The 22,550-nt window shown below is 36.6% G+C and overlaps 1 protein-coding gene across 6 annotated transcripts in view; it reads left to right on the top strand.

Annotated features, from left to right (window-relative positions):
• The window catches only part of GRIK2 (glutamate ionotropic receptor kainate type subunit 2), a 733,451-nt gene that overhangs the window by 450,769 nt on the left and 260,132 nt on the right, over positions 1-22,550 (top strand). For all 6 annotated transcript variants that reach the window (XR_011388963.1, XM_017345301.3, XM_051855437.2 and 3 more), the window contains one exon: positions 2,001-2,108. Coding sequence is in view for 5 of the 6 variants with exons in the window: in XM_017345301.3 (XP_017200790.1) it covers positions 2,001-2,108 (108 nt within the window). In the remaining variant the exon portion in view is untranslated. The remainder of the gene's footprint in view (positions 1-2,000; positions 2,109-22,550) is intronic.

Raw genomic sequence — 22,550 nt, 5'->3', positions numbered from 1 at the left:
TAGCTATTTAGATGTATGGTTCCTAAATATAATATCTACTTATTTTCATTACTTTAACAGTTAACATAAAACAAAATATATAATGGCTGGCATTGTGGCACAGTGGGGACTGCCTGGGATGCCATCATCCCATATGAGTACTGGTACGAATCATGGCTGCTCCACTTCCATTCAGCTCCCTGCTAATGAGCCTAGGAAAGCAGCAGAAGATGATCCAAGTGTTTGGGTTCCTGCCATCTACATGGTAGACAAGGAGGGAGTTTCAGGCTCTTTGCTTCAGCCTGTTTCTGATTATGTCTGTTGTAGACCAGGCATGTACATAGGGACAAAAGGAAACATTCTTGAAGATGATATATATGTATATACCTTCTATTCTTCCTATAATGGAAGAAAATGTTAGCTTAGAATAGTTCATGAATGAAAGTTTAGCTGAGCTTTCATCTTTGCTATGACAGCGGTCTTAAAAGACAGTTGAATGACATTTCCCATTGTATTCATTGCAGTGTGTAATTGGAATCTTGTTGGCTAAATTACACAGTATTCCTCTTGTGAAGACCAACAGGAGAAGTTTCTCTTTGGTCTCAGTACCAGGAAATGTTTCTCCTGAGCATTTAGTACAGTTTAAACAATGGTCTTTATTTGCTGTGTTTCCATATTTTCTTCTTCACTTTGGCTACCAAGAATTTCAGAATTGAATTTTTGATATAATTTTATTAGTTTTACAGGCTCCTGTCATGTATTTTATTTATACTGTCTATCCCAGATAAATTTTACTGTCCTGCACTTCTATGCCTGTATTCCTTGGTCAGTTTGTCTGCTTTTATAATATTCCATATCGTTGTTAACCACCTGAAATGTGCTTTCATTGGGAGAAGTTTGGTAAAATATAATTATCCTCTTCCTTAATAAACACATATTTAGCTGTAATGAGGCTTTGTTGCAATATGAATATTCATTTATATTATATATTTTTTCTATTTCATTGGTAATTTATTAACCTAAAACTATCTTGGAATCACAGCACCTAAGTACCTGAGAAATTCTTGAAGTCTAAGAAAAGTAGTAATAATGGTATTCTGTTGCAATTACTAATAAATGTAACTTTTAGTCTTTGGGGTCTCATTGCATATGATTTCAAACATTATAATTTTGAGTATACATTACATTACTTAAAATTTTATATTGTATATTTTTTCAAGTTATTTCCAAATGACAAATAATGGAAAACATTAGATTATTTCCATATAACCAATTGAATTGTAAAACTTTTTGTATTAAAAAGTCCAGGTATTTGCTTACTTGTCAATGATGTGCACATTATGTTGCTAGATTATTATATGCCCACCTCCTTCAACATGAATAGGCTCTTCTATAGGAAACAGAGCTTGATATCAAGTGATTATCTGGGATGCCAACGCTGCAGAAAGCAGCTTACCATCCTGAGCCAAAAGGTTGTCTCCATCAAGTGATTATAACATGCTTTTCCAAGTCTTACTTAGGGAAAAGGAAAGTATTCAGTTAATTATTCTGAGGGGAAAATATATAATTGAAGTACTTTAACTTTGATTCTCCTGTCTTCAGTTTCTTTTACTGTAATAAAATAAGTTTCATTTCATATAACTATGACTGTAGGCATGGTATTTTCCAACAGTAGTTCTATCTGTATTCCCCAGAGAGATATTAAGTATCTAATATATCATAATAAATGACTAAATTCTTCTCACTTTGCACAAAGAGGTTCACCATGTACAACATAATCATCAAACTTTTTACAGAAAAAAAATCATTCCTGGAAAAATGTTCTGTATAAAAAGAAAAATTTCCAATAAATTTTACACTGAAACTTACATTATTTATTTTCAAAAAATCCCTCATATTTCAGAAGAAAAATACTTTTAAAATCTGTAGCAATGTAAATTTATGAACAATGATAAAAATAATTTTTCTATTTTTATGGGAAGCATTTATTTATTAATCTATTTTTTTTCCTTTTCCCGTAGGCACATTGGGAAGGCCTCACAGGAAGAATAACTTTCAACAAAACCAATGGTTTAAGAACAGATTTTGATTTGGATGTCATCAGTCTGAAAGAAGAAGGTCTGGAAAAGGTACTTGAGGCTTTCAACTTATTTATTATAATTATAAAATGAAACATAGTATAATGAAGGAAAAAATATTCCCTTTTGTAGTCACATTTCAATGATATTTAGCTTCATTGAGTAACTAAAAATACATCTTCAATTCATATATTGAACATACTAATTGACAATTATAATTCCAAAGTAAAGGATTAAGATGTTTGAATTATTTTTTTCTCAGCAGTTTTTTTCTGAAATGCATATTGTTTTATATCCTTTGAAATGCATATAATCTGTTTTAACATTTAATATAGTAATCAGAAATTATTTAGTTTATTATGTGTCTTTGTGTGTCTTTGCCTACAAAGACTTTCCTAATTTGAGCAGGCCAAGGAAAAGGATCAAACACAAAAGCATGGTTGCATTGATCAGCCATAGTGAACTGAAATGTCTGAAATACTGTATACAAAACAAATTAGGTATGCATGTCAGTGCAAAATGCCATAGTAATCTATGTTACTTGATTCTATTTCTTTTTTTAAATTTTTTTATTTAGTAAATATAAATTTTCAAAGTACAGTTAATGGATTACAATGGCTTCCCCCCCCCATAATTTCCCTCCCACTCACACCTCTCCCATCTCCTGCTCCCTCTCCCATTCCATTCACATCAAGATTCATTTTCAATTATCTTTATATACAGAAGATCAATTCAGTATATATTAAGTAAACATTTAATCAGTTTCACCCACACAGAAACACGAAGTGTAAAATACTGTTTCAGTACTAGTTATAGCATTACCTCACATTGGACAACACATTAAGGACAGATCCCACATGAGGAGTAAGTACACAGTGACTCCTGTTGTTGACTTAACAATTTGACACTCTTGTTTATGGCGTCAGTAATCTCCCTAGGCTCTAGTCATGAGTTGCCAAGGCTATGGAAGCCTTTTGAATTGGCCGACTTTGATCTTATTCCGACAGGGTCATAGTCAAAGTGGAAGTTCTCTCCTCCCTTCAGAGAAAGGTACCTACTTCTTTGATGGCCCCATTCTTTCCACTGGGATCTCACTTGCAGAGATCTTCCATTTAGGTCTTCTTTTTTTTTTTTTTTTCCAGGGTGTCTTGGCTTTCCATGCCTAACATACTCTCATGGGCTCTTCAGCCAGATCTGAATGCCTTAAGGGCTGATTCTGAGGCCAGAGTGCTATTTAGGACATCTGCCATTCTATGAGTCTACTGTGTATCCTGCTTCCCATGATGGATCATTCTCTCCCTTTTTGATTCTATCAGCTGGTATTAGCAGACCCTAGACTTGTTTGTGTGATCCCTTTGACTCTTAGACCTATCAGTGTGATCAATTGTGAACTGAAATTGATCACTTGGACTAGTGAGATGGTATTGGTACATGCCACCTTGATGGGATTGTATTGGGATCCCCTAAATAATAATCTATGTTACTTAATTCTATTTCTAAAAAATGTGGTAAAGCACAGGCAAGGCTTACAGAACTTAAGTATGTGCTTACTTTTAAGAATGAGTTGTCTTTTATAGGTATTAAAAATAGCACTTTTAGGAAGCTGATTAGTGTAAATGTTTAATTTTGTCTAAAACATAGTTGGAATTGGAAGTTGAGCCTTTACATGAATGTATACTGTAGATGTTTTTTAAATATTTATTTGAAAGAGTTACGGAGAGGCAAAGACAGAGACAGAGAGGTCTTCCATCCTCTGGTTCACTTTCCAGTTGACCACAAAGGCCAGATCTGTGCTGATCCAAAGCCTGGAGCCAGGAGCTTCTTGGTCTCCCACATGGATGCAGGGGCCCAAGGCCTTGGGCCATCTTCTACTGCTATCCCAGGCCATAACAGAGAGCTGGATAAGAAGAGGTGCAGGGGCCCGCGCTGTGGCTCACTTAGTTAATCCTCCGCCTGCAGCACTGGCAATCCATATGGGTGCCAGGTTCTAGTCCCGGCTGCTCCTCTTCTAGTCAAGCTCTCTGCTGTGGCCTGGGAGGGCAGTTGAGGATGGTCTAAGTGCTTGGGGCTCTGCACTCACATGGGAGACCAGGAAGAAGCACCTGGCTCCTGGCTTTGAATCGGCACAGCGCTGGCCATGGCGGCCATTTGGGGAGTGAACCAATGGAAGGAAAACCTTTCTCTCTGTCTCTCTCTCTCTCACTGTTTATAACGCTACCTTAAAAAAATAAGAGCAGAAGAAGAGGTGCAGCCAGGACTCCAACCGGCAGCCATATGGGATGCTGGCACTGCAGGTGGAGGCTTTACCCACTACTCCACAGCTCCGGCCCTATACTGTAGGTTTTTAACAAACCAAGTTCTATATTTATTATGTTTAGTGTGTTTTGAAATTACCTCTTTCAGATGTTTTAAGTCAAGTGAAATTCATGTAAAAAGAATATTTTCATATAAATTTCCCTATGTTTAAAATGCACATATTTAGACTTTTTCTGATGAATAATGAAAATTAAAGATTAAATAAATATTTAAATAAGAACATATAAAACATTCCATTTGACTGAGATAGCACTGTCTTAAGGATAGTAAGGTGTCTTGTATTTTTGTTGTATTGAACATGGTACATTATTTGCAGATGGAAACTTAAGAAGAAAGTTGAGTTGGCATAAGGGTTATTTTAGCCTGGGAGATAGCAGCATATTTGGATACTGATTTAAATGATCCAAGAGAAAGAATAAAAACATTTTTGATAATGTCACCAAGACAGGGATAAGACACCATGACTAACTGGTGACTCAGATGAGAGAGGTGTTACCTCCTCCCACAAAGAGTTCTAGACTGTACCCTTTGTCAAGACCATGGAAAGTCGAGTGTTTTATAATAGATGGAGACTCAGATTTTCATGAAGCAGTCGCTTTAAAACTTCTTTGCTTCCAAGACAAGAACTTGATAATGATAGAGGTTCGTGCATTCTTAACGGTTTTATACCATTGCTTATTAGCAATATCATATTTCATGAAACATCCAAGTCACTAGGATGAGCTTTGGTCATTATTTATATTTCGATTAATTCACTTAAAAACGGTGTTGCTTTACCTGTCACCATTGAGTCAGCCCTGTCTTGGATTCAAAGTAAAGTAAAAAGTCCAAAAATGTTCTTAATATTCTAATGTAGCTTATAGAAGGACTTCAATATAATGGTTACCAGGTGCATGTGACAATCGACCACGCTATAAGCAAGACAAAACCATTTGAGTTATGCCCTGAGTTTCATGTATATATTTCACGTTTGTTTCTGAGGTCAGAAAAATCTGTTTTGCTAAATTAATTAAATGAGGTCCTTATCCTTAAGAAGTTTAGATATCAGTCCTGGAGTTGTGGCACAGTGAGTTAAGCTGCTGCCTGTGAAGCTTCAATCCTATGTGGGCACCAGTTTCAGTCCCTGCTCCATTTCTGATCCAGCTCCCTGTTAATGTGTCTGGAAAAGCAGTGGAAGATGGCCCAAATGCTTGGGCCCCTGAAAACCATGTAGGATTCCTGGTTGAAGCTTTTAGCTCCTGGCTTCAGCCTGGCTTAGTCCTGGCCATTGCGGCCATTTGATGGTTCTCTCTCTGTCTCTCCCCACCCCTCAACTCTGCCTTTCAAATATATATAAAACTTTTTTTAAAAGACATATAAATACCACAGATAGCACATACTTGTGAATAAACAACCATGGAAAGCTGTTTCAACCATAGACGGAATATGTCTAAAAATGATATAATTAAGTGAACAATCAAAAAACATGGGGTACTTAGGATTGGCCTTTGAACAATGTAGAATTATTGATTGGCAGATTGAATTGTTTCAGAATATGCTAACAGTATGGGGAAAGATATATGATATTGAATCAATAGCTATATATACACACACACAATTGAAGTGGGATAGAGCTAAAATGCTAAATTGGATTTACAAAATGAAATGCTATGTAAAGATATCTGCAATGTATTATTACTACACTCCTGTGAGTTCCAAAAGACAGTAGTCTGGAGGACTATGGATTGTTTTGCAATAAAGCTTAGAATAATTTTTTATGGAGCCATAAATTTAAAGCTATTTTTTTGAACATGTGCTTAGCATAGTTGTTAAGATGTCCATGTACCACATGAGAGTGCCTGGGTTCCATCCAATTCCTGTTTCCAACTTGCTTCCAATACAGACGCTGGGAGTCAGCAGTGATAGGTCAAGTAATTAGATTTCTGAAACCTAGGTATTATACTTGGCTTGCATTCTTAACTACTGGCTGTAGCACCTCATGGTGGGTGGGAGCTCTCTCCATTTGTTTCTCTCTCTCTCTCTCTCTGTGTGTGTGTGTGTGTGTCTTTCTCTGCTCACAAATAAATAAAAATAAATTAAAACTATTCTAAGTGAAAGTTGTTTGTCAATAAAGAGTGATAAAAGGCATTGATTGACACTTCAGCAATGTTATTAGTTCAGGACTATCAGAGTATTGGGAATATATTTAAAATTTAATTAATTATTTTGAGAGTCAGAGAGACAGAGGAGGAGAAAGACAGATAATAAAAGACAATGACATAGTGCTCCCATACAATGGTTCACTTTCCAATTGTCTGTAATGGCCAAGGATGTCTGCAATAGTACCAGGGCCAGGGACACTATCCAGCTCTCTCATATGGTTGACTGGAACCCAATTACTTAAGCCTGCATTGCTACTTTCCAAGGTCTGCATTGGTGGGAAATTGCTGTCAGGAGCTGAATCCAGGAGTCAAATCAAGCTAATCTGATATGGGACATGCACATTTTAACTACTCTATTTAAATAAATTCCCACTGCTTGGGACAATGCTTTTTAAGGAGAAAAGGAGGATCCAGGTGATAAAAAGAGGAGATACTCATGATAAAGACATAAACCAAAGATTGAGAAAGAAATTAGCAAGTAGATATTTAATAGTAGAAATAAATTACCACTAATCTTTCCTTGAAAGACAAATGAAGTATTAAGAATGGGTAAAAATAAGCTAGAAAGAGGGAGGCCTAAAAAAATTCACAAATATATTCAATATTCTTAGAAATCACTGCGTGTCAGGCCAATGCTATGGCATAGCAGGTTAAGCTGCCATCTGTAGTGCTGGCATCTCATATAGATGTCAGTTTGAGTCACAGTTGCTCCATTTCCTATCCAGCTCCCTGCTTATGTGCCTGGGGCAGCAATGGAAGACGGACCAAGTAGCTGGGGCCTTGCACCCATGTGGGAGTCCCAGAAGCAGCTCTGGGCTCCTGGTTCTGGCTCCAACTCTGACTCTGGCTCTGGTACCAGCCTTGGTGGCCATTTAGGCAGTGAACCAACAGATGGAAACTCTCTCTCTCTTCCTTCTCTTGCTCTATAACTCTATTTTCAAATAAATAATAAATACATCTAAAAATAAAATATAAATCTTCAAACAATGAAGTAGTGCATGAAGTTATTATCTAAAAGAAAAGGATAACATTAAAGGTTAGTCAGATATTAAGGAAGACTGGAAATGTAATTTTGGTGCTCTTTATCTGATTTAGTGCATCAAATGGTCATCATTTTTAAATTGGTAGAAAGCTTTACAGACTAAGATCTAGATTCAGAAAGAAATGGGCTCAAATTATCATCCTGCAATTTACTATTTATAAACAAGTTTCTCAATCTTTCTAAAATGCAGTGCCTTCAGCTGAATCATGGGGCAATAGCAATGCTCGCCTTATGAAGACCGTTGAGTTATTTTTCCCAGAAAAGTATAGTTATCAACTATTAGACAGAATTCCCATCTTGATAGAGTTTGCAGTGTAGAAGAAGCATTAGATTATGATCACGGAGGCTTGAATTTCAATTCCAATTTGACCACAGCTGAGTGTGTGAATTCATCCTTCTAACCAAATTCCTTATCTCAGACATGGTGGTGTATAAAGGGCTCCTCTTATCAAACTGTTTGAAATAAGAATATTATGGTTTCTACGAGAACCTGTAAGAGCTATATTCATTATTTCTTCTCATGTTTTCATTGCCTTCTCCTTATTCTGTGTAGTTATCTTTGACTTGCACAATTCATTTATTCATTAAATGTTCTTTTTTTTAACTTTTATTTAATGAATATAAATTTCCAAAGTACAGCTTATGGATTACAATGGCTTCCCCCCATAACGTCCCTCCCACCCGCAACCCTCCCCTTTCCCACTCCCTCTCCCCTTTCATTCACATCAAGATTCATTTTCGATTCTCTTTATATACAGAAGATCAGGTTAGCATACATTAAGTAAAGATTTCAATAGTTTGCTCCCACACAGAAACATCAAGTGAAAAATACTGTTCGAGTACTAGTTATAGCATTAAATCTCAATGTACAGCACATTAAGGACAGAGATCCTACATGAGGAGTAAGTGCACAGTGACTCCTGTTGTGGACTTAACAAATTGACACTCTTGTTTATGGCATCAGTAATCACCCTAGGCTCTTGTCATGAGCTGCCAAGGCTATGGAAGCCCCCTGAGTTCACTGACTCTGATCATATTTAGACAAGGCCATGGTCAAAGTGGAAGTTCATTAAATGTTCTAATGAGCATTCTTATACCCTTGTAAAGGTTATACTCTAGTAGATGGAACTTGTTATTAATAAATTGAATGATAATTCTAATATGAGATTGAGCATTAGTAAGTGCTAAAAAGAAAGGCATCTTGTTTATTGATTGATTTTTTGTCATTTGCTGAAATATGAATGTTCCTTTTAAAATAGTTAATAAGAAGTCTGTGCTTCTGATGTTTATAACTGTGAAGAAGGTAAACTAGAAAGGAGCAAGCTTGTTTCTGAAGAACACAGGAGTAGGACATGTTCAGGGAAGTGAACCTGGAGTAAGGTGCTACCACAGATATCTGTTCCATTTAGATAGTGCCCATAAATCAAGAGGAAGACTTTCTGTTCTGTCTTCACAGGGGCCTTACTTGGAATCTAGGCTGATTACCCATGGTCCAAGAAGGATGACCAATGCTGCAAGCACAGCTGGTTATATCTGTTCAGTCAAGCTCTCTGGGGCCAAAGATGGTTTTTTTGTTTTGTTTGGTTTTGTTTTGTTTTATCTGGAGCAAAGACAGGAATTCAGGAGAAAGGAGAGCAGATGCTTTTCCAAATTTTGTCTACCTCAGACAATAATAGGACAATTTCTTTGCTTAAGAGCCCGACAATACATCTGAAGAATAGGAAAAGGAAAACAATATAAAACAAGTTTTCTATCTTGAATTCTCCTGTTTACTTCAAAGACCATATTGTATATTCTACTTTTTAAAAATGTTTAGAACCATCCGTTTCTCACACAGCTATTGATGTGATAATAGCCAAGGTATGTTTTACCTGTACAATTTCACAAGATATATAAGCCTTAGTGTTCTACTCTTGTGATCCACTCCCCAAACACAGCAGACATATTAAAATCAAAATAATGTGTGCCCTTTCTCTGTTAAAATCCTTCTATAGACTCCCATCGTATTTTAGTAAAAGACAAACATAAGTTGCACAACACTGCCTGTCCTTCGTCATCCTCTCATATATATTGTACGTTCTGACTAAACCAGCATTTTCTCATTTCCTTATAGGGACACCACAATGCCCACCCCGCTCCAGAAGTTCTGAAGCAAAATTCTATTTTAATATATTGTCCATCTATATATATAATCTGTTAATGGAATTACTGAAGTCATTTGCAAAAAGAAAAGAAATAGCGGGGCCAGGGCCGGCGCCGCGGCTCACTAGGCTAATCCTCCGCCTAGCGGCGCCGGCACACCGGGTTCTAGTCCCGGTCGGGGCGCCGGATTCTGTCCCGGTTGCCCCTCTTCCAGGCCAGCCCTCTGCTGTGGCCAGGGAGTGCAGTGGAGGATGGCCCAGGTGCTTGGGCCCTGCACCCCATGGGAGACCAGGAAAAGCACCTGGCTCCTGGCTCCTGCCATCGGATCAGCGCGGTGCGCCGGCCGCAGCGCGCCGGCTGCGGCGGCCATTGGAGGGTGAACCAACGGCAAAAGGAAGACCTTTCTCTCTGTCTCTCTCTCTCACTGTCCACTCTGCCTGTCAAAAAATAAAAAAAAAAAAAAAAAAAGAAATAGCGGGGCCAGCACTGTGGCATAACGGTAAATCCGCCGCCTGCAGTGCAGGCATCCCATATGGGCACTGGTTCATGTCCCGGTTGCTCCACTTGCAATCCAGCTCTCTGTGATGGTCTGGGAAAGCAGTGGAAGATGGTCCAGGTCCTTAGACCCCTGCAGCCACATGGGAGACCCGGAAGAAGCTCCTGGCTCCTGGCTTTGGATCAGTGCAGCTCCAGCTGTTGCAGCAATCTGGGGAGTGAACCAGCAGATGCAAGACCTCTCTCTTTCTGCTTCTCCTTCTCTCTCTGTTGAGCTCTGACTTTCAAATAAATAAGCAAATAAATCTTAAAAAAAGAGAAAGAGAACTAGCAAAAATAAGAAGGGTCAAGAAAAATTGACTATGGTGGAATTAAGAAAAGAATTGTTTCATAAGTAACAATTAAATGAATCTTTTTTAATAGACTGTGTAATCAGGATGTGATTTACTATTGAAAATAGCTTACACTTTATTAATTCGCTGAAGCTTAACTGTGGTTAGCAAAGACTAGCTTTAAACAGGAAAAATCCCACAAATAATGGCATAAGACATTACATAAATATTTGAAAAGTCCTTAGAATATAACTTGAAAAGGATTCAGCTTATAGCCAAAACAGTTAGGTTTTCTTTCAAACTATACTTGGCCTGAGCTGTCCATATTACGTGGGAATCATGCATTCCATTACAGCATGAGCTACCTAGAAACTTCTTTTGCGAAAAATAGTCATTTATATATATGTATATATATATTTTCCAAGATTCTACCTTTTTTGTAATTTTTTATTTTTATAAGGTGAATAGATTTCATGTATTTTCTGTAAACAGATTTAGGTATATAAAGAAAAGAGTTTCTTGACTATAATGCAATAATATCACTTAATCCTATCATGTGATTAAAAAAGAGAAGTGACTACAAAATGATATCTTGTGATTACATGCTTGCCAAATTCTATACAATTAAGAATTTGTACCTACAATTTATTGTAATAAATGAATAAAATATATATTATATAACTAATATTTATTAAGATATAAATCATAAATTCTTATATGAAAAGAAAAATTATATTATGAATACTGTTTGATCCATATTTGCCATGTTTCATTTTAGAAAGTTTAAATTTGTCATATTTCATTTTCTTTTTTTAAATATTTATTTTATTTATTTGAAAGAGTTATATAGAGAGGTTGGGACAGAGAGAGAGGTCCTCCATCTGCTGGTTCACTCCCAGATGCCCACAACAGCCAGAGCTGGGCCGATCAGAGGCCAGGAGCAAAGAGCTTCCTCCAGGTCTCTCACGTGGGTGCAGGGGCCCAAGGACTTGGGCCATCCTCCACTGCTATCTTAGGCCATAGCAGAGAGCTGGATCGGAAGAGGAGCAGCCAGGTCTCAAACTGGCACCCCCCTATGGGATGCCGGTGCTTCAGGCCAGGGCTTTAACTCACTGTGCCACAATGCCGGCCCCATATTTCATTTTCAAATAATATGCATTCCAACTTTCAACATCTACATTTTCTGAATATTCACTACTTGCATTGTATCCAGGAGTACACAAATTAGCATTTTTTGCTTTCATAGTTTTTAAAAAAATTTTAAAGGAATACAAATTTCATAAGTTCAACTTTAGGAATATAGTTATTCTTCCAATGATACCTGTCCACCCACCCATACTCCCACCCCTCCCCCTCCTCCCTCTATGCTTCCCAGTCCCATACTCCATTAAGATTCATTTTCAGTTAACTTTGCACACAGAAGACCAACTCTATACTAAGTAAATATTTTAACAATTTCCACACACACATGCACACACACAAAATAAACTGTTTGAGAACTAGTTTTACAGTTAACTCTCATAGTACAGCTAATTGAGGACAGAGTTCTTGCATAGGGAGTTAGTGCATGGTTACTCCTGTTGTTAATTTAACAATTAACACTCTTATGTATACATCAATGACCACCCAAGGCTCCTGACATGAGTGGCTGTGAAAGCCTTTTGACTCCATAATACCCTTCCATATATAGATAATGCCATAAGAAAAGTAGAAGTTCTCTCCTCCCTTCAGAAAAAAGTACCTCCTTCTTTGATCACCACTTCTTTCTGCTGGGGTCACACTCACTGATATCCTTCATGTAGAAAATTTTTGCCACAGTGTCTTGGCTTTCCATGCCTGAAAAGCCTTAAGGGTTGATTCTGGGATCAGAGTTTTACTTAGAGCAATTGTCATTTTATGAGTCTGCTACCATATTAGAACCTTCTCTCCTTTTAAATTCTATTATTATTAACAGACACTTGTTCTTATTTATATGATCACTTTAAAACTTAATCATATCTATATGTTCACTTTAACATTTAATGTGATCACTATAACATTTAAGATCACTTTAACACTTAAGGTTTTTACCGCCCAGCTTAGTGGGATTTAGAGTCCCATGACAAGTTTTCAAACTGTACCCTTAGAAGGAAGTCTGTAGGAATGTATGCAGAACTATACAGCTTTACAGTTATAAACTTCCTCCTCCCTCTCTTATTCCCACTCTTAATTTTTGCTGAGATCCAACCTCAATTGACTTTATACATATTTATTAACTATATGTTAAATAAGAGTTCAACAAATAAAATTTAGAAAAAAATGAAAAAAACAAAAAATACCAAAACTGTTCCATGACAGTCAAGACAAGGTCATTGCAATCATCCTTCTCAAAGTGTCAATTTAACTTCTACAGATTTTGTTTTAGGTGCTCTATTAGTCCTCACAGATCAAGGAGAACATATGGTATTTGTCCCTTTGGGACTGGCTTATTTCATTAAATGCGATGTTCTTCAGATTCATCAATTTTGTTGCAAATGATCAGATTTCATTTTTTACCACTGTATAGTATTCCACAGTGTACATATCCCACAATTTCTTTATCCAGTCTTCAGATGATAGGGATTTAGGTTGATTCCATGTCTTAGCTATTGTGAATTGAGCTGCAATAAACTTGGGGGTACAAATAACTTTTTTATTTACTGTTTTCATTCCCTTAGATAAATTCCCAGGAGTAAGATGACTGGGTCATATGGTAGGTCTATATTCAGATTTTTGAGGTATCTCCATACTGTCTTTTATAGTGGATTTACCAGTTTACATTCCCACCAACAGTGGATTTTGGTACCTTTTTCTCCACATTCTCACCAACATTTGTGTTTGTTGATTTCCGTATGAAAGACATTCTAACTGCAGTGTGGTAAAACCTCATTATGTTTTGAATTGCATTTCCCTGACAGCTAGTGATCCTTAACATTTTTTCATGTATCTTTTGGCCATTTGGATTTCCTCTTTTAAAAAATATCTTTTTAGGCCGGCGCCGCGGCTCACTAGGCTAATCCTCCGCCTAGCGGCGCCGGCACACCGGGTTCTAGTCCCGGTCGGGGCGCCGGATTCTGTCCCGGTTGCCCCTCTTCCAGGCCAGCCCTCTGCTGTGGCCAGGGAGTGCAGTGGAGGATGGCCCAGGTGCTTGGGCCCTGCACCCCATGGGAGACCAGGAAAAGCACCTGGCTCCTGGCTCCTGCCATCGGATCAGCGCGGTGCGCCGGCCGCAGCGCGCCGGCTGCGGCGGCCATTGGAGGGTGAACCAACGGCAAAGGAAGACCTTTCTCTCTGTCTCTCTCTCTCACTGTCCACTCTGCCTGTCAAAAAAAAAAAAAATATCTTTTTAACTCTTTTGCCATTCTCTTAACTGAACTGTTTGTTTTATTGTTGTGGAGTTTCTTGTTATCTTTGTATATTCTGGCTATTAATTCTTAACCAGTTGCATAGTTTACAAATAATTTCTCCCATTCTGTCAGTTGCCTCTTCACTTTACTTGGTGTTTCTTTTGCAGTACAGAAGCTTCTCAATTTGATGTAATCCCATTTGTTAATTTTGGCTTTGACCACCTGTGCCTCTATGGTCTTTTCCAAGAACTCTTTGCTGTGCCAATGTCTTGCAGAGTTTCCCCAATGTTCTCAAATAATTTGAAGACAATGGCTCATAGATTTAGGTCTTTAATCCATTTTAAGTGGATTTTTGTGTAAGGTCTAAAGTAGGCACCTTGCTTTATACTTCAGCATGTGGAGATTCAGTTCTCCCAGCACCATTTGTTGAAGAGATTGTCCTCACTCCAGGGATAGATTATCACCGCTTTGTCAAAGATAAGTTGGTTGTAGATGCTAGAATTGATTTTTGCATTTCTATTCTCTTCTATTTGTCTATACATATGTTATTGTACCAGTACCAGGTTGTTTTTTCTATACATATCTGTTAGGTCCATTTGGTCTATGATGTCAAATAGCTCTGTTGTTTCCTTGCTCATTTTCCGTCAATCTTTCCATAGCTGAAAGTTCAGTATTGAAGACCCACATTATATTTTACTGGAGTCTATATCTCCCTTTAGATCCCTTAACATTTCTTTTAAATAGCCAGGTGCCCTGTAATTAGGTGCATATATGTTTATAATAGTCACATCTTCCTGTTAAATTGACCCCTTAATCATTATATAGTGCCCTTCTTTGTCTTTTAACAGTTTTTGTGTTAAAATCTATTTTGTCTGATATTAGGATGGCTACATCAGCTCTTTTTTGTTTTCTGTTGGCTTGGAATATCTTTTTCCATCCTTTTACATTCAGTCTGCAAGGATCTTTCTCAGTGACATGCTTCTTGTAGGCAGCACATAGATGGATTTTCTTTTTTAATCCATTCAGCCAGTTTGTGTCTTTCAGCTGGGGAGTTGAGGCCATTTACAATCAAGGTGACTATTGATAAGTAAGGACTTTGCTCTGCCACTTTTCCATAAATATTCCTATTTTTTACTTAGGATTTCCTTTGAACTTTTACTGGGAGGTTTTCTTCCTTAACTTCTTTTGTAGTGATGACATGTTTCTGTGTTTCTATGTGGAGTTCATCCTTAAGCATCTTTTGTATGCTGGATGGGTGGTGATAAATTCTTTCAATTTCTTTTTGTTATGGAAGGTCTTTATTTCATCTTCATTCATAAATAAGTGCTTTGCAGAGTGTAGTTCTGCGTTGAGTTTTTTCTTCTTTTTTTAAGATTTATTTATTTATTTGAGAGTTAGTGTTACAGACAGTGGGAGGGAGAGACTGAGAGAAAGGTCTTCCATCTGCTAGTTCATTTCCCAAATGGCTGCAATGCCTAGAGCTTAGCCAATCTCAAGCCAGGTGCCGGGAGCTTCTTCCAGGTCTCCCAAGCACTTTAGCATTTTCTGCTTTCCCTGGCCACAGCAGAGAGCTGAATCAGAAGAGGAGAAGCCAGGACTAGATCTAGTGCCCACATGGGATGCTGGTGCTTCAGGCAGAAGTTTAGCCTACTGCACTGTGGTGCCAGCCCCAAGTTTTTTTCTCATAAAAGTTGGAATATATCTCAGCATGTTCTCCTAACCTGTAGGGTTTCTGATGAGAAGTCTGTGAGTCTAGTTGGATATCCTCTGAAAATAATCATTTTTACTGTGTTGGGTTTGATTACAATGTGTTATGGTGAAGATCTTTTCTGATCATGTCTATTAGGAGTTTTATGTGTTTCCTGTACTTGGATGTCTTTTTCTTTCTCCAAATTAGGGAGTTTTCTGTTATTATTTCACTAAAAAGGCCTTCTAATCCTGTCTCTCTTTCCATGCCTTCAAGAACTCCTAGAACCTGTATGTTGTGTCATTTGATAGCATCCTATAGATTCCCAACAGTGTTTTTTAGTTTTCTAATTTCTTCCTTTAGTTTTTTTGTCTGATTGTATTATTTCCCATGCTTTGTCTTCTAAATCTGATACTCTTCTACTTTTCCGAATCTGTTGCTAAACCTCTCCACCGCATTTTTCATTTGTTCTATTACATTCTTCATTTCATTTTGATTTCTCTTTAAGATCTAAATTTCGTGAAGAAATTTTCTTTCATGTCATGTATGGATTTCTGTAGTTCATGAATTTGCTTCTGATTACTTCTATATAATCTTATGATCAATTTTTGAATTCAATTTCTGGCATTTCTTCAGTTTTATCTCCTTCACAATCTAATGTTGAAGTGCTATGTTCTTTTAGGGGTGTCATGTTGCCTTCCTTTTTCTTGTTTTTTTTTCTTTTTTTTTTTTTTTTTTTTGATTTAGTACACTTGTTATTCAACATTTTGTGGAGGTACTCATTTGTTCTTCATATTTTACTGTGGTTACTTCTATCTTTGCACTATTCTTCTGTAGCTAAGTGGAGTGACTGCTTTTTGTGAATATCTAGTGGTGTGTGTTGGATGTGGCCAAGGAGCTCTGTTTAGTTCTCTAGAATGAAGGGCATGTCTAAGGTGACACACCCAGGTAAATTTCCTCTTTTTTTCTAATCAGAAAGGAAATTATTCTGCTCAGCTGAGCTCTTCTCCTCAAAGTAGACTAGTGCCTGAGTACTAACCTCTGTGGGTATACTATTCATCCACTCTGCCCCAAGGACCACGCAAAGGATCTGTGCAGTCCTTAGTGTAAGTTCAGATTCCCTAACAATGTTTCTCACCAGGTAACCAGGAAGCCCTGAGTGTGTGGAATTTCCCACAGTTTCTGCCAAAGTCCCAGCCACACTGTGATTCCTCCCATACAAGCTGTTTTTTCTACAGTCCTGGCACACAAGCCTCACATTGTCATGAGCACCTAACCCCCTGTTAGTTCTCCCTATCAGAGTCAGGTATCTCCACTTGACTGGTTGCTAGGCATGGACATGAGCTGGCATAGCTGTTATGTATGTCCAAAATGGCACCCACTCTATTGGTTTGTTGCAAGACACAGTTGTAAGGTGATCAGGGAGAGAGAAACATGTGCCTTCTCTCTTTTTTTTTTTTTTTTTTTTTTGTTTTCTCCTCTAGTTTGGCAGGTACATTATCCCCATGGGGCTCCAAGCCGGATTCCCTCTAGGCTCTTCCTGCAGCTTTATCACCAGTGGCTTGGGCTGCTGTGGTCTGGTCTCACCTCAGTCTCCAGTGCTAGTGCATAGACTCTCAGCTGCTCGGATCCTGAGTTGTGGATATGTCCATGCCCTCCACATTAGTCCACTGCATCTCTAATTTGCATAGACTTTCCTCTACTGTTTTCTCCCTAACTCTTCCCTGAGACTGCACTCTCCACTTTTTTTTTTTAAATATCTTCATCCAGACTAGAGCAGTAAGCTCCCTCCCTACTCTGCCATCTTGAAAGCTCAAAAATTAATATTAGAAATGCTGAAACTAAAACATTTTGATAAGGCATGGAGAAGGTGAGAATTTGTGTGCCTGCCTGAGTTTAAAGCATATATGATGCAGAATCAGGATAATTTCTAAGTGTCTTTTGAAGAGTTTTTGTAGATTATATATATTTTGTATGTAAAAGTGGTAATTTCTATGGAAATCTTTGCTATTGACCTTTCTCTTTTCTGTGTTACCCTGTACTCATTAACTTATTATGAAAAAGGTGTCTAAATGAAATTTATAGTCTTCAAAATGTATCTGAATCTGAAAATCCACTCTAGATAGGTGAGAGCTATTTCTTTGATAGATTTCTAGACACCTGATGCACAGCAGGTTTATCTTCTTTTTGATGGCATTTGTTACATAGACCTTGGTCTCCATGACAACAATGACCTCCAACTTTCCAGAAACTGAAATTTCTTTAGCTTTCCTGTAGGAAACCATTGCTAATGGTGATGACTAGTAATCTTAAAGCCTGTCACAAATGTACTGTTTGCTTCTTAAAAAGAAAACTCAGTAGGATCCAAGTCTAATGTCTTTCTTTAATTTTTTAAATTCTTGTATACACTTCATTCATCTGCCCTGTCTTACAACTTTACAGGCATTTTTGTGTTAGTGTGTATTTACATTAATTATTTTGCTTGCAAACTTGAAACCTTCAGGATGGCATAGTATTTAAGAAAGCTATAATGGATAATTGCATTTAGAAATCTCTGGGATTGCTTTATTGGTGGGCACACAACTTGTTGCCTTGAGCCACAGCAATTATTATTTTTGACCCTTGGAGAATACTAAATAATGGATTTTTAAAAGTTTCAGCTACTGGGGCTGATATTGTGGTGCTTCAGGTTAAACCACCAGTTGCAATTCTGGCATCCTATATGAGTGCTACTCTGAGTTCTCGCTGGTGTACTTCTGATTCAACTTCCTGCTAATGGGACTGGGAAAGCAGAAGCAGATGCCACAAATGCTTTGTCCCCTGCCACCTATGTGGGAGACTCAGATGTAGTTCCAGGCTCCTGGCTTCTGCCTTAAGTAGCCCTGGCCTTTGTAGCCATTTGGGGAGTGAACCAGAATATGGAAGGCCTCTCTCTTCTGTCTCTCCCTCTCTCTTTGCAACTTCCTTTAAAATTAATAAATAAATCTTTAATCATTTTTATAAAATTCTACTACTGAATTTGAATTAAAATATGCATGCTAAGCACAATTTTGGTATATTGATTTCAAATCAAATAAAATCTGAATTATGTTGTTATCAGTTGAAAAATGTTCCTTAATTGAATGTTATCAAATGACATATTTAAGACCATTTAATTCACGATTCAACTCTTATTTAAAAAAATCAAACTCACCCCTGCCTCTTTACTGTTTAATTATGTTTATAACTGAATTTACCCCAGACAAAAATATAAATCCAAAACATGAAAAATCTGTGTTACGCTACTTATCTCTTCCTGTATAATGACACACCTATTCTCCTCCTGTGACACTACAGAAACTGAGGGATAGGCAGTTTTAGAAAACTGATCAACAAAGTGGTGAACAAGTTAAATTGTATAGAAAAGAACTCATTTTTTAGGTGATTGTGCTGTATGCTCAATTTCATACTAGCAGATGATGCATAAACATTGTTAGGTAATTTCTTGTTTTTCTTTTAGATATCTGGTGCTCAGCTGAAGTTCGGTGCCATATTATCAGATGGCCAAATAGTATTTACAGCTATTAAAATTTGATGTCAAGTAACACTAGCCAATAATTCAAGTAACTTCTCTACTTTTTAATTTAAATATTCAATTTTTAAAAGAGTGAATTGAGAAAAAAAAGAAAGTCTCTAATTTTCCAACAACAGTTTGCAAGGAAATTTCATGTTGAAAAAATTTCTATACCCATTATTCATGCACCATATTGACTTGTGAAACCTGGGTTTGTAAATCATCACCAAAGAATAAATATATTAGTTAACAGACAAATGATCAGTCTACTAATGCATATTCTAATATAGGAAATATTTATCTCCCAAATAAAATCAACATTTAGTGTAACTTCCTTCATTGTGCTTTCCATTTCTCAGTGCCCTCAAACAGAACTAACAGAAATATCCTTTCTTTTAAAAGGAATAATCAATATACTTCAATGAAAACTATACATAACGAATCATGTAGTTAAGGGGTAACTCATTAATGGGAAGAATTTTTTAAACTAAACTTATTGTATGATAGATATTTCACCTTGTTTTAAGACCACTTGAATCATAATGTACATTGTGATTTCTCTTTATTGTCATGCATACTAGTTTGAAGAAGAACCATTATCTTCTTATCTAGGGATCAATATATTTGTCTAACACTATCTCAAAATAATTTATATCAATTGATTCTTTTCCTTTTGTATTCTATTTTATTGTGTAAAACTGCATTGCTTATTTTTCCCCATCCACAATCCTACCAGAGATATTTTGTTAGTAAATGTCAAAAAATAGTGTAGGGACAACTTTGGTAGACTTTCTTGTGCCAACTTTTTTTTTTTTTTCAGTAGGGAATATAATTTATTTCTTAACTTAAAATCAGCTAGACTTGACTTAGAAAAAATACCACTTGAGAAAGTTTGTGGTATACATGTCAAGGATAGTATTACTGCTAATGCCATGGAAAAAAGAAACATGCCTCAGTGATTCCACTTTCACAAAACAGAGCTAATACACACTGATAAAATGAAATTACAGGTTAGGTAAACAGTGGAGCATCTCAGAGCAGGAGCCAGAATTTAGTCATTGAGTAGTAATATGAGTTGCAAAGCTAATGAAGTCTAAGTTAAGAAAACTGTTCATAAAAAGAAACAAAACATGAACCAACCGAGATAAATAAGTATTTTTGAAATCATTGTGGAAACTAATGTAATTTATAAGAAAAAGGTAAAACGAAAAAAAAAGAGAAAGCATAGTTACCAAAAATGTTTTATAAAAATTCCTTAGAAATTAAAAAAAGTGTAAAATGTATTTATATAGAAAGTGTCTACTTATAAAATATGAAAAACAAAATATTATTTAGGAAAAAATATAATCTCTGAGGTATAATACTCTCACACATTAAATGCAGTATAAAACTTAGAACTTGAAGAACATCACATGAAAGCAAAATATGTGAATATAAAATAAAAAAGCAAAATATACAAAAATGTTGTGGCCATTTGGGGAGTAAACCAGCAGATGGAAGACTCTCTCTCTCTCTCTCTCTCTCTGCCTCTGACTCTCTGTAAGTCTGCCTTTCAAATAATAAATAAAGAAATCTTTAAAAAAGATAAGATAAATGAAAATGAAATATAATTTTAACTGAAAGCAAAACATAGGTGGCATGATCGAGACAAAGAAAATAACACATTTCTTTCTTCATATTACCAGTATATTCAGAGCTCTGACCAATATATTCAGAGCTAGAAAGTCTTATATTCCAAAGCCTAAGGATAATAATAATAATAAAAAGAGTAAGTCAAAAATCTCCACACATAGGGGATTTACTTTTTAAGTAGAGAGAGATGAAAAACCAATTAAAATGTAATGTAGTACTTATTATAGTGAAGGCATGCATACATTGTTCTGCCAAAGATCAACATGGCTACACAGAGGAGGAGTTGCTTTACCTATGTTTTGAATCACTGATCAAGTGAAAGGTAGTAATATTTCACTTGAAGAGTATAATATTTATAGGAGCCATATCAACATGAATAATTCAAGAAGATTATAAAAATAAAAAAATATATAAAAAAGAATATATTTCAATAGGCATATAAAATATACCTCCTGAAAAATGAGAAACACATTGTATTTCTGACAAATATAATAAAATTAGAGCCATTTCTCTCTCCCTGTCTTTCTTCCTCTTTCTCCTGTATATAAAATCAGAGGTACACATCAGTTCTGAAACATGTTTTGGAAAAAGTGTATATACCCAGTGTACATAAATGTTATATATACATATACATATGCTATATATATCTGTACCTATAAATGTAGATGCATGTAACATGTACCTAAACACATAAATATGTATATTCACCAGGAAAAATACATTCATAGATATATATTTTAAACTTTTGTAAATATATGTAATATATATTTACAATTTCCAGATAGAGAATACTAGATACTCTTAAATAATAATTTGTTAAAACAAGAAACTATTATGTCACCCAGAGTTTTTAGCAACATGAAATACAAGGGGAAAACTGTAAGATGCAGCTTTGAAGAAAGAAGGCTGTGACACAACGTGTCTTTATTCAGCTCTCTGTATAAGACTGAAGCAAAAATGTCTTCAGATGTTCACACAGATAAAGACATGGCACCTAATTTTCTTTTACAAATGAATTGTGCTACTTAAAAACAGAGATCAGTGATAGAGTACCAAAAGTTTAATGTATAGAAGTGGAATTGACATTTTGAAGTTTGATGATTGTTTACAGCCCTTGTCTCTACTGTTGAGGAATGGTGTTTTTTTTCTTACTATTTATTGAACTCTTAACTTAGTGTGGAGTTAATCTTATGAGTATAAAATAAACTGAAATTAGATCACTGTAAAAATTGAAAGGGAATAGGAGAAGTAAGAGGAAGGGTGGGAATATGGGCAAGAGGGTGGGTAAGGTGGGAAGTATCACTATGTTCCTAAATCTGTATACGTGAAATATATGAAATTTGTATATCTTAAATAAAATGTCTAAAATAAAATATATAAATTAATTAAAAATTTAGTAGAGCAAAATTTTTAGATAGAGATCTTAACAAACAAAATTATTTGAGGGATATTTTAAATTTTTTAAAAAAATTTCCTGGCCGGCGCTGCGGCTCACTAGGCTAATCCTCCACCTTGCGGCACTGGCATGGGGTTCTAGTCCCAATCGGGGCGCCGGATTCTGTCCCAGTTGCCCCTCTTCCAGGCCAGCTCTCTGCTGTGGCCAGGGAGTGCAGCAGAGGATGGCCCAAGTGCTTGGGCCCTGCACCCCATGGGAGACCAGGATAAGTACCTGGCTCTTGCCATTGGATCAGCGCGGTGCGCTGGCCGCAGCGAGCCGGCTGCGGCAGCCATTGGAGGGTGAATCAACGGCAAAAGGAAGACCTTTCTCTGTCTCTCTCTCTCACTGTC

This window comes from Oryctolagus cuniculus, chromosome 5 (genome assembly GCF_964237555.1).
Source record: "Oryctolagus cuniculus chromosome 5, mOryCun1.1, whole genome shotgun sequence".
Lineage (NCBI taxonomy): Eukaryota > Metazoa > Chordata > Mammalia > Lagomorpha > Leporidae > Oryctolagus > Oryctolagus cuniculus.
The sequence above is the reverse complement of the archived record's forward strand: the minus strand, read 5'-3'. Positions and strand labels throughout refer to the sequence as shown.